The sequence below is a fragment of the Cetorhinus maximus genome, chromosome 14 (assembly GCF_964194155.1).
Source record: "Cetorhinus maximus chromosome 14, sCetMax3.hap1.1, whole genome shotgun sequence".
In the NCBI taxonomy this organism is placed as follows: Eukaryota; Metazoa; Chordata; class Chondrichthyes; order Lamniformes; family Cetorhinidae; genus Cetorhinus; species Cetorhinus maximus.
In genome coordinates, this window is record NC_135892.1 from 116,064,964 (window position 1) to 116,078,346 (window position 13,383).

The 13,383-nt window shown below is 46.0% G+C and overlaps 1 protein-coding gene across 1 annotated transcript in view; it reads left to right on the forward strand.

Moving 5' to 3' along the window:
* LOC144689345 (fibrinogen-like protein 1) overlaps positions 1-6,430 on the forward strand; it is a 41,207-nt gene extending 34,777 nt beyond the window's left edge. Inside the window, exons 5-6 of the mRNA XM_078556378.1 lie at positions 4,705-4,900; positions 6,039-6,430. Of these exons, the coding sequence (XP_078412504.1) occupies positions 4,705-4,900; positions 6,039-6,185 (343 nt within the window). The 3' untranslated portion in view covers positions 6,186-6,430. The remainder of the gene's footprint in view (positions 1-4,704; positions 4,901-6,038) is intronic.
* Positions 6,431-13,383: the final 6,953 nt, after the last annotated feature.

A 13,383-nucleotide genomic window follows, 5' to 3' on the forward strand; every position in this document is an offset into this window, starting at 1 on the left:
TGCTCCTCCCTCCGAGTCTGCTCCCTGGAGACAAGGCCGCGAATCCCCGAGGTAAGCTAGATTTATACTCACCGCTCCGGTGCTCCTCCCTCCGAGTCTGCTCCCTGGAGACAAGGCCGCGAATCCCCGAGGTAAGCTAGATTTATACTCACCGCTCCGTGCTCCTCCTTCCGAGTCTGCTCCCAGGATTTACACACCAATCAGCTGCTTTTTCTTTAAAATCCACTTTCAGAAGAGTGTTCCTCGCAGATCTGGTGCACTCCTGAAGGCACTGCCACTTCCTCTCTCTCTTTTTTTTTAGGTTTGAGGAGGAGTGAGGGATGGAAACACTACAGCAATGTAATGTTTGGGGCTATTCCGTTCTTTGACAGTGGGTTCTCCTCAATTGCCTCCTGAGTCGTGGTGTCTGCGGTGACTTCTCCCAGAATGCTTCAGTCACTTCTCACCAGCGCCCTCGGTTGGAGGTGATTGGTAGAAGGATTAGGTGGGGGACATGAGGAAAACTTGTTCACCTAGAGGTTGATGGGCGTCTTTAACTAGAATGTCTGCATCATCCCTCTCCTTAGTGAAGACAGAAACAAAGTACTCATTGAGAACCCTGCCCACATCTTCAGCATCAATGCATGAATTACCATGTACATCTCTAATAGGTCCTACCCTTTCCTTAGTTATTCTCTTGCACTTCATGTACTGCTAAAACATCTTTGCGTTTTCTTTGATTTTACCTGTCAGTATTTTATTGTATCCTCTCTTTGCTTTCCTAATTTCCTTCTTTACTTCACCCCTGTACTTAACATATTCCTCTAGGCTTTCGACGGTATTAAGCTTTTTTGTGACTGTTGTAAGCTTTCCTTCCCTGCTTTATCTTACCCTGTGTGCTTCTGGATAACCAGGGGGCTCTAGATTTGGCAGTACCAGCCTTTCTCTTTGGGGAGACATGTCTACACTGTGCCTGTAGAATCTCGCTTTTGAATGCCTCCCTCTGATTTGACACTCTTTTCCCTTCTAGTAGCTGTATCCAGTCCCCTCTCACCAGCTCACCTCTCTGATTTGTAAAATTTGTCTGTTCCCAATTTAGAACTTTTACTCCTGTTCTAACTTTATCCTTTTTCATAATGATGCTAAGTCTAACTGTATTAATGGTCATTATCTCCAAAATGGTCCCCCACTGCTATTTCGTCCACTTGCCCTGCTTCATTTCCTAAGATTAAATCTAGAATTGCCCCCCCTCTCATTGGGCCTGTTATGCGCTGGCTAAAAAATTTCTTTTGGATGCTTTTCAAGAATTTTGCACCCTCTGCGCCCATCACAATGTTCATATCCCAGTTGACGTTAAGATAGTTGAAATCTCCCGCTATTACTGCCCTATTGTTTCTGCATTCAGAAATTTGCCTACATATTTTGCTCTTCTATCTCCCTGTCACTATTTGGGGGTCTGTAGTACACTCCTAACAGTGTGGCTGCCCCTTTTTTTATTTCTGAGCTCAACCCATGTTGCCTCATTTGTTGATTCATTTAGTATATCATCCCTCCTCACAAGTGGAATTGATTTCTTAGCCAATAATACTACACCCCAACCTTTTTTATCCCCCTCTCTATCCTGCCTGAAAACTCTATATCCAGGGCTCTTGAGTTGCCATTTTTGTCCCTCTTTAAGCCAAGTTTCCGTTATAGCAATGATATCGTGCTGCCGTGACTATCTGTGCCCTCAGCTCGTTGGCTTTATTTGCTATACCCCTTGCATTTACATATATACCTTATAACGCTGCCAAATTCCTGTGCTGTTTCTGTCTTTCAGAGTCGCTCACTAATTTCCAATCTCCCGTTCCCTGCTCTGAGTTTGCCCTCGGGCTCCCACCCCACCTGCCAACCAACTTTAACCCACCCCCCCGTCCCCCCCAACAACAACAGCACTAGCAAATCTCCCTGTGAGGATATTCGTCCCAGTCCTGTTCAGGTGTAGGCCGTCCGGCTTGTACAGGTCCCACCTTCCCCAGAACTGCTCTCCATGCCTCAGAAATCTGATGCCCCCCCTCCTATATCAGCTTTCCAGCCACGTGTTTATTCGCTCAATTCTCCTATTTCTTTTCTCACTTTCATTAGTGTGAGGTTATCCATTTTGATCGGAAGAATAAAAAGGCAACTTATTATTTAAATGGAGAGAAACTTCAGAATGCTTCAGTGCAGAGGGATCTGGGTGTCCTCGGGCATGAATCGCTAACAGCTAGTATGCAGGTACAGCAGGTAGTAAGGAAGGCAAATGGAATTTTGACAAGGAATAGAGTATAAAAATAGGGAAGTGTTGTTGCAACTGTACAAGGCATTGGTGAGAGCGCACCTGGAGTACTGTGCACAGTTTTAGTCCCCTTACTTGAGGAAGGATGTAGTTGCACTGGAGACGGTTCAGAGGAGGTTCACTAGATTGATTCCAGAGATGCGGGGCTTGTCTTATGAGGAGAGATTGAGCAGTTGAGGCCTATACTCACTAGAGTTTAGAAGGATGAGAGGAGATATAATTGAGGTATATAAGATGCTAAAGGGTTTTAGGCTAAGGGGTGGTAGATTTAAATCAGAGATGAGGAGGAATTACTTTTCTCAAAGGGTCGTGAATCTGTGGAATTCACTACCTCAGAGTGCAGTGGATGCCGGGACACTGAATAAATTTAAGGAGGAGATAGACAGATTTTTAATTAGTAACGGATTGAAAGGTTATGGGGAGAGGGCAGAAAATTGGAGTTGAGGCCGAAATGAGATCAGCCATGATCGTATTGAATGGCGGGGCAGGCTCGAGGGGCTGAATTGCCTACTCCTGCTCCTAGTTCTTATGTTCTTATGTTCATATGGGACTGGGGGTAATCCTGAGATTACTGCTTTAGAGATCCCGCTTTTCAATCTCCTTCCTAGCTCTCTAAAATCTGCTTTCAGGACCTCATCCCCTTTCCTACCTAAGTCATTGGTCCCAGTGTGGACCACAACCTCTGGCTGATCACCCTCCCCGAGAAGAATATTCTGCAGCCGCTCTGTGACATCCTTGACCCTGGCACCAGGGAGGCAACAAACCATCCTGGAGTCACGTCTACGGCCACAGAAACGCCTGTCTGTTCCCCTAACCAATGGATCCCCTATCACTATAGCTCTTCCTTTCTTCTTCCTCCCCTCCTGTACAGCCGAGCCACTCGTGGTGCCACAAACCTGGCTCTGACTGCGCTCCTCTGAGGAACCAATACCCTCACTGATATCCAGAATGGAAAACCGATTGGTGAGCAAGACCCCTGCACCACCTGCTTAGTTCTCTTGGACAGCCTGGTGGTCACCCATTCCCTCTCTGTCTCCAGGTCCTTAAGCTGCGGTGTGACCACCTCTCTGAAATGTAGAATAATGTAGAACACTGTGTCAAATGCCTTTTGAAAGTCCATGTGCACCACATCAACAGCATCGACCTTTTCTGTTACCTCGTCAAAAAACTTCAGCAAGTTAGTTAAACGTGGTTTTCCCTTAACAAATCCATGCTGGCTTCCCTTAATTAACCCACATTTGCTCAACTGACTATTAATTTTGTCCTGAATTATTGTTTCTAGAAGTTTCCCCACCACTGAAGGTAAACTAACTAGCCTGTAGTTGCTGGGCTTATCCTTACACCCTTTTTTGAACAAGGGTGTAACATTTACAATTCTCCAGTCCTCTGGCACCACCCTGTGTCTGTAACTCACCAACCTTACTTACCAAACTTTGCGCATTTATAATCATGCACAGTGATGCTAAGTTAGATGCTTATTTCTTTTTCCTGTACTCTGAATCCACCTAATCATTTACTATTTCCTCTTAGTCTGCTCCTATCTAATATGGAACTATTCCCATCTGTAGCACTGCCTGGTATTCTAACTTAGTGAACCTTACTCCTTTGGGTTAGTTAGACAAGGAAAAGCTGTTCCCATTAGTTCATCATATCAGGACTAGGGACACAGACTCAAAGGTTTAGTGAAGAGATGAGAAGGGGTGGTGAGAGTGGGGTTGGCGGTGTGATGTGAAGGAGAGAACTATTTTAATCAGCGTGTGGTAATGATCTGGAACTCGCTGCCTATGGGGATGGCGGAAGAGGAAATGATGAATGATTTCAAAAGGGAGTTGGATGGGCGCTTGAGGGGAATAAATGTGCAGAGCTACAGGGATAAAGTGCGGAATGGGGCTGACTGGATTGCTATACAGAGAGCCAGCAGGAACTTAATGGGCTGAATAGCCTCCCCGGGCCTTACTAGCACTGACCCTAATTGGCTTTCTAAACAGGTCATTGAATACAAAAACAAGGAAGCTAACCCTTTGCAAATCTCTGGTTAGGTCTCAGCTGGAATATTGTATATAATTCTGGGCACCAAATTTACCAACGACAGACATGGTGGGTTCAATGGTCACCTTCTGTGTGGTAAACATTCTATGTAAAGGTCTTGGAAATGGGAGGGAGAAGGTTAAACACGATGATACCAGAGATGTAGTTGATTGGAAAAGCCAGAATTATTCAACTGTGAGCAGAGAGGAGCAGTGGAAGCGAGGAGATGGAGAGCAGGTGCAGTTCGGGGATATGGGATGTAAATGGCTGGGTGGGTTGAAAGTATGGGCAGCAAGTGGGTATGCGGGCTTGGTAGGATAGGGTGGTTAGACCTGTCCTAAATATATACAAAAAACACTGTGCCTTTCTGTGTCCCACAGCATTGAGGATGAGTCCAATCACTATCGCCTACATGTGGGAGGTTTCAGTGGGACAGTGGAAGATTCCCTTGCCTGGTACCACAACAAGCGGAGCTTCAGCACACCAGACACTGGCAACATCTGTGCCAAGATCTCTCACGGAGGCTGGTGGTATCACCAATGCTTTTTCTCTAATCTCAACGGTGTCTACTACAAGGTAAACATCTGCACCTTGCAGCCAATTGCACATCCTACTTTAGGGCAGGTCGATTGGAAAGAGAACTGGGGTTGTAACCTTTTCCGATGCAGTGCACTCCCAGTACAAGGTCTCACAGATACAGGCAGCTCAATGCATCTTCTCCCCCACATTCTCCGCTAAACTGTCCCCATCAAACACTCCCAGGGCAGGTACAGCATGGGGTTAGATATAGCGTAAAGTTCCCTCTACACTGTCCCCATCAAACACTCCCAGGGCAGGTACAGCACGGGGTTAGATACAGAGTAAAGCTCCCTCTACACTGTCCCCATCAAACACTCCCAGGACAGGTACAGCACGAAGTTAGATACAGAGTAAAGCTCCCTCTACACTATCCCCATCAAACACTCCCAGGACAGGTATGACCTTCAGCCACGTTGGCTGTAAATCCTGGAATGCCCTCCAGGTACCTCTCTGCCTATCTAACTCTTACCTCCTATTAAGTCACTTCTTAAAACCCACCTCTTTGACCAAGCTTTGAAATGTTTTTCTATTGCCTCCTCACGAGGGTCTATGTCAATATTTTACTGATTCAGCTCCTGTGAAACTCCGAGATATTTTACAATGTTAAATGTTTATGGACCAAACCCAATGAGGCTGTCTCCACTACTGCCTACCTCGCAGTCCTCCCTCTCTTTCTCCCCCTTTTCCACCCCCATTTTCCCTATCTCCCTTCCCCCTCTTTCTCTCCCCTTTCTTTCTATCCTTTTTCTCTTTCTCCACTTTCTGTCCACTGTTTTCTCCCCCTCACTTCTCACTCTCCACCTCTCTTCCCATCCTTTCCCCACTCTCTTTCTCCCGCCCATTTTGCTCTATCTGTCCCACCTCCCACCTTTCTCTCCCCCTACTGCCCTCTCTTTCTCCCTCACTCCCTTCCCTGCCTCTCGCTCCCCTTCTCTCTATCGCTCCCGCACTCTATCTCCCGACACCCCCACCTCTCGCTATTCTCTCCCTCTCCCGCTCTCTCTCTCTCGCTCCCCTCTCTCTCTCTTGCTCCCCTCTTTTTCTCCCCCACTCCCCCCCTCTCTCCCCCACTGTGCCCTCTGACTGACAAATGGCCTTTCCCAATCTCACCTTGTCTCCTCTCTCTATCCCACAGGGTGGAAGATACTCTGGGAAGGGCAGGAAGCTGCTGGGACCTGATGGTGTTGTGTGGTACACTTGGAGAAACTCCGATTACTACTCACTGAAGAAAGTGTCAATGAAGATACGCCCACGGAACTTTCGTCCCCGCTGGACACCCTGACTGAGCTACTTACCCACCAACTATGTGTGCCTGATATTACTTTTTCTATTTATGAGTCCTTCAATTTTACTGGTGTACCTGGGATTTGTCCCTTCCACACTTGAATTACCTTTCCAATCTTCAGTTTGGTCTCCCCAAAATGAGCTCTGTACCACAGAGCACTCATACCTGACCCTTTCCCCTATCTCAACTCTCAACATTCTGGTTACCATTGGCCAGAAACTGAACTGCACTAGCCATATAAATACTGTGGCTACAAGAGCAGGTCAGAGGCTAGGAATCCTGTGACAGTAACTCACCTCCTGACTCCCCAAAGCCAGTCCACCATCTACAAGGCACAAGTCAGGAGTGTGATGGAATACTCTCCACTTGCCTGGATGAATGCAGCTCCCACAACACTCAAGAAGCTTGACACCATCCAGGACAAAGCAGCCCCATTTGATTGGCACCACATCCACAAATTTTCATTCCCTCCACCACTGACACACAGCAGCAGCAGTGTGTACCATCTACAAGATGCACTGCAGCAATTCACCAAGGCTTCTTAGGCAGCATTTTCCAAACCCACAACCACTACCATCTAGAAGGACAAGGGCAGCAGATAGATGGGAACATCACCACCTGGAGGTTCCCCTCCAAGTCACTCACCATCCTGACTTGGAAATATATCACCGTTCCTTCACTGTGGCTGGGTCAAAATCCTGGAACTCCCTCCCTAACAGCACTGCGGGTGTACCTACCCCTCATGGACTGCAGCGGTTCAAGAAGACAGCTCACCACCACCTTCTCAAGGGCAACTAGGAATGGACAATAAATGCTAGTCCAGCCAGTGATGCATGTATACTGTGAAAGAGTAAATTTTTAAAAACCCTCACTGACTCTTTTGACCTTCTCTCCAGTCTCAGATTCTCCATTCAGTTGATCTCACCTGGTATGGTACTGAGCCCTACAGAGAGCAGAAAGACTGAGATTCCATTCATGGTCTATGCTTTGTTGGCCGGTCTCTTTTGGTATGGAACTGAGGTCAAAACAAAGCACTCAATGGGTGTGACTGTGCATGTGCCTGGATGTGTGTATGCATGGAAGTGATGGGTATGTTACTCTATGCCTGAGTGTGTGTGTCTGAATCACACATTGACAAGATCAGGTTCGATGTGTTACCCTCATGGTTAAATATCCCACTGTCTGGGTCACAGCCACTGGCTGCAGTGGCCAGTTTGTTAAAAAGCCCTGGAGTGCACCCAGGACCAATCACACTGCACCATGACAGGGAGAGGGGCCTCCTCATATGTGACTTCCTTTTCCATAGTAACGGAGTGGGGTGGGGGGGTAGTGATGGTTATCATCCTGCGCATACCCTTTAATAGAGACAGCTGCAGAGGGGAGGGGTGGCCACACTATCAGAGTCCTTTAAGAGATGGTTACTCCTGTCGGACATACACATGAACATATGAACTAGGAACAGGAGTAGGCCACTCAGCCCCTCAGGCCTGCTCCACCATTCAATAAGATCATGGCTAATCTGAATGTAACCTCAACCCCACATTCCCGCCTACCCCCGATAACCTTTCACCCCCTTGTTAATCGAGAATCTATCCAGCTCTGCCTTAAAAATATTCAAAGACTCTGCTTCCACCACCTTTTGAGGAAGAGAGTTCCAAAGATTCACAACCCTCAGAGTAAAAATTTCTCCTCATCTCTGTCTCAAATGAGCGACTCCTTATTTTTAAACAGTGACCCCTGGTTCTAGATTCTTCCACAAGAGGAAACATCCTCTCCACACCCACCCTGTCAAGACCCCTCAGGATCTTAAAGGTTTTAATTAAGTCGCCTCTTACTCTTTTAAACTCCAGCAGATACAAGCCTAACCTGTCCAGCCTTTCCTCATAAGACAACCCACCCATTCCGGATATTAGTCTAGTAAACCTTCTCTGAACTGCTTCTAACGCATTTACATCTTTCTTTAAATAAGGAGACCAGTACTGTACACAATACTCCAGATGTGACATCACCAGTGCCCTGTGCAACTGAAGTATAACCTCCCTACTTTTGTATTCAATTCCCCTCACAATAAATAATAACATTCTATTAGCTTCCCTAATTACCTGCTGTACCTGCATATTAACCTTCTGTGATTCATGCACTAGATCCCTCTGAATCTCAGAGCTTTGCAATCTCTCACCATTTAGATAATATGTTTCTTTTTTATTCTTCCTGCTAAAATGGACAATTTCACATTTTCCCACATTATACTCCATTTGCCAGATCTTTGCCCACTCACTTAACCTATTTACGTCCTCATCACAATTTACTTTCCTACCTATCTTTGTGTCATCAGCAAATTTAGCAACCATACCGTTAGTCCCTTCATCCAAGCCATTTATATAAATTGTAAAAAGTTCAGGCCCCAGCACTGATCTCTGTGGTACACCACTCATTACATCCTGACAACCAAAAAAAGATCCATTTATGCCAACTCTCTGCTTCCTGTTAGCCAGCCAATCTCCTATCCATGTCAAAATGTTATCCCCAACACCATGAGCTTTAATTTTCTGCAATAACCTTTGATGTGGCACCTTATCAAATGCCTTCTGGAAATCTAAGTACAGTACATCCACCGGTTCCCCTTTATCCACAGCACATGTGACTCCTTCAAAGAACTCCACTAAATTGGTTAACCTTGGTTTCCCTTTCACAAAACCATGTTGGCGCTGCCTGATTGCCTTGAAGTGCCCTGTGTTATGATCCCAGCTGAGGTTACCACTGGATGAACCTGATTCCAGGGTGGAACCCAGCTTGATAGATCTTAACTTTTATTTGTTTGTTTTGACAAGTGGAGAGTGGCTACTGAGCAGAGTCACTGGAGTCAGTTTATCAAAAGAATAAAACATTTATTAAACAAGAAAATATGAACTACATTACAATACTCCTTCACCCACAACTATACCTTTACAGGCATATAAAGATTTGCAAGGATAACACAAATTACAAAAGCTATCTTATACTCTAATGTCTACAGTAAGTACACAGCCCATGTACCAATAGGCATCCTGTGGTCAGACACACCACTCTCTGAAACCAAGTGACATTAGACTATTACTGCCTAGAAGGACAAGGGCAGCAGATAAATGGGAACACCACCACCTGGAAGTTCCTCTCCAAGTCACTCACCACCCTGACTTGGTGCATTCCTTCACTGTCGCTGGGTCAAAATCCTAGAACTGCCTCCCTAACAGCACTGTGGGTGTAGCTACACCACATGGACTGCAGCGGTTCAAGAAGGCAGCTCATCACCACCTTCTCAAGGGAAACTAGGGATGAGCAACAAATGCTGGCCTAGCCAGAGAAGCCCACATCCTGTGAACGAATAATTTTTTAAAAGTACCACTTCAAAAACATGCTATGGGTCTCTCCTCAGCTACCCCCAGAGGCTTGTCACACTGTGAGCCAACCAGTCTCACTGAATTCCATCTTTCACACGAGGGTTTACAGTCTACACTCTCCAAGACCTCGCCTTGGAATCTTCTCCCAAACCAACGTCTTCTCTCAGATGCCTTCTGCAAGGGCTCACCTATCTAGGGTTTCAAACTCTCCTTCCAATGTTCCACTTCCCTGGGTCACCATGTGCATTGAAGCTGTCTTCCACCCACTTTCTCTCACCGACTCCGCTGTCAACAGTAGCACTGCTTCAGATGCCCATAGCAAAGAATTACAGACCTTCAGCCATCTCTTTGGGCCTTCTTGCCTCTTGCCAGCTGTTCTCACTTTAAATCTGCTTTATGCGGCTTTAGTCTCTTTACATCTGAAGCTTGGTGACTTTGTCTCTGCCCCTCACTCTTAACTTCACTTAACGGGACCTTTTCCAGGTTCCTGTCCCTCCTTTGACTAGAAGCTCTTCTCGGGACTTTCTCCTCTTTCACTCCACTGGGTTTTGGGGGTTTCTCTTTAGCTTGGGACTGGTTATCTGTCCCCTTTTGCTCCAATCTCTCCTGGCAACTACTTTTTATCAACTTTAGGTTGGGGCTGGCTATTTCCCCATTCTAGGCTGTTTCTCTGGCAGCTGTCTTCAAATCCAGCTGAACTCTAACAGCTTCCAAAGCAAAACTGCTGTTTCTAGCTTTTGTGTGTGTGTGTCTTTGGGAGGGAGTTGCTTCTCTGGGCCCCTGTTGCTAGGCAATAGCCAGTTTTCTACAGTTGCATTTGTTTAACTTCTCCTTAGGAGTCATTAAAAGCTCATTAGAAATGCATGCACCCTTTTAAAGTTAGACTAAAACTGAATCCAGCCTTTCTTAACACGCAGATACAGAAATACAAATCAAAGTTAAACATTAAAGCTAGAACTCATTCCATACACTCAGAAACTACTAACATAACTCACCTAAACTATCTCTATTTCCTAACATCTGCTATAACATCTTTGATAATAGCTTCTAACATTTTCCCTCTAACAGATGTTAGGTTAACTGGCCTGTAGTTTCCTGCTATCTGTCTCCCTCCCTTTTTGAATAAAGTAGATATATTTGCTATTTTCCAAACTAATGGAACCTTCCCCCAAATCCAGGGAACTTTGAAAAATTAAAACCAATGCGTCAACGACCTCAGTAGCCACATCTTTCAAGATCTTAGGGTACAAGGTTTTTGGGAGAGACAGGAAAGGCAGAAAAGGGAAGGGGAGTGGTAATATTGGTTAAAAATGGCGGTACAGTACTGGAGGGAGAGGATAATCCTACGGGATCAAGGACAGAGTCTCTGTGGCTAGAGGTATGGAATGGGAAAGGTATAATAGCATTGATTGGCAAAGTTTATGGACTCTGCTGCAGAGGAAGACAATTGCCTGAGAAGGTGCACGATTCACTGGCCCTGGTTTTCTCTGTTGTTTCTGCTCACCTCTTCCAATGTCCCTCCAAACAATTAGCCTCCAGAAGTCACGGCCGTTTGCGACTGCCTTCCAGTTGTCAGTGTCACTGTCTGTCATTTTTATGTTGCAGGTGTACTTGTAGCAGAAGAATGGACATCCAGTAGGTCTTGGCCCAGTGGCCAGTTCACTGGGCAGTTCACTGGGTATACAGCCGTCATCCATTGGTGAACCCAGCTGAGCCAGTGCCACTGTCAGTGGCGTAAACTCCCACACCGGAAAGTTTCCCTCGAGCCACCGTATGCTTTGTCCTCCCTTTCACAGGGGTGTCTGAGCTGTGAGTTCGGTTTCAGCTGCACACTTTCCCACAGACTCATTCTCAGACACGGATATGAAAATGCTGGGGAACAAGACTAATCACTGCCACACAATCAGTTTAAAATATTTTTTTTAAATGATTTTATTTTCAAATAAATTCAACATTAAAGTTTCTATTTTTACATCAGTGGTTTGTGAATCAGTCTCCAAAGTACAAAATGGAATCTAATGGCGGCCGGGCGGGGGTGGAAGGGGAGGTGAGGGGGAGATGAAGGGATGCAGAGAAATAGAACAGAGGGACAGACAGAGAGACAGAGAGGTGGACAGGGAAAAGAACAGAGAGATAAGGTGAGAAAGAGAGATGACGGGGACAGAGAGAGAGAGAGTGGAGGAACAGAGAGAGAGGTGACAGAGGGACAAAGGGGCAAAGATAGAGGGACAGAGAAAGAGAGAAGGAGACAGAGAGAGAGGAACAGAGACCATAAGACAAAGGAGCAGAAATTAGGCCATTCGGCCCATCGGGTCTGCTCCGCCATTCAATCATGACTGATAAGTTTCTCAACCCCATTCTCCCGCCTTCTCCCCGTAACCTTTGATCCCCTTACCAATCAAGAACCTATCTATCTCTGTCTTAAATACACTCAATGACCTGGTCTCCACAGCCTTCTGTGCCAATGAATTCCATAGATTCACCACTCTCTGGCTAAAGAAGTTTCTCCTCATCTCTGTTCTAAAAGGTCTTCCCTTTGCTCTGAGTATGTGCCCTCGGGTCCTAGTCTCTCCTACTAATGGAAACATCTTCCCCACATCTATTCTATCCAGGCCTTTCAGTATTCTCTAAGTTTCAATCAGATCCCCCTCATCCTTCTAAACTCCATCGATTATAGACCCAGAGTCCTCAAACGTTCCTCATATGTTAAGCCTTTCATTCCTGGGATCATTCTCGTGAACATCCTCTGGACCCTCTCCAGGGCCAGCACATCCCTTCCTGAGATACGGGGCCCAAAATTGCTCACAATATTCTAAATGTGGTCTGACCAGAGCCTTATAAAGCCTCAGCAGGCACATCCCTGCTTTTATATTCTAGTCCTCTTGAAATAAATGCCAACATTGCATTTACCTTCCTAACTACCGACTCAACCTGCAAGTTAACCTTAAGAGAATCCTGGACTAGGACTCCCAAGTCCCTTTGCACTCCAGACGTCTGAATTCTCTCCCCATTTAGAAAATAGTCTATGCCTCTATTCTTCCTACCAAAGTGCATGACCTCAAACTTCCTACGTTGTATTTCCATCTGTCACTTCTTTGCCCATTCTCGTAACCTGTCCAAATCCTTCTGCAGCCTCCCCCGCCTCCTCAATACTACCTGTCCCTCCACCTATCTTTGTATCATCTGCAAACTTAGCCAGGATGCCCTCAGTTCCTTCATTTAGATCATTAATGTATAAAGTGAAAAGTTGTGGTCCCAACACTGACCCCTGCGGAACTCCACTACTCACCCACCACCATCCTGAGAAGGACCCCCTTATCCCCACTCTCTGCCTCCTGCCAGACAGCCAATCTTCTATCCATGCTAGTACCTTGCCTCTAAAACCATGGGCTCTTATCTTACTGAGCAGCCTCCTGTGCGGCACCTTGTCAAAGGCCTTCTGGGAAGTCCAAGTAGATAACATCCATTGGCTCTCCTTTGTCTAAACTGCTCGTTACCTCCTCAAAGAATTCTAACAGATTTGTCAGGTATGACCTCCCCTTGATGAAACCATGCTGACTTGCCCTATTTTACCATGCACTTCCAATTATTCTGAAATCTCATCCTTAATAATGGACTCTAAAATCTTACCAACGACCGAGGTCAGGCTAATCGGCCTGTAATTTCCTGTCTTTTTGCCTCACTCCCTTCTTAAACAGGGGGGGTTACATTAGTGATTTTCCAGTCCTCTGGGACCCTCCCTGACTCCAGTGATTCCTGAAAGATCACCACTAACACCTCCACTATCTCTTCAGCTATCTCCTTCAGAACTCTGG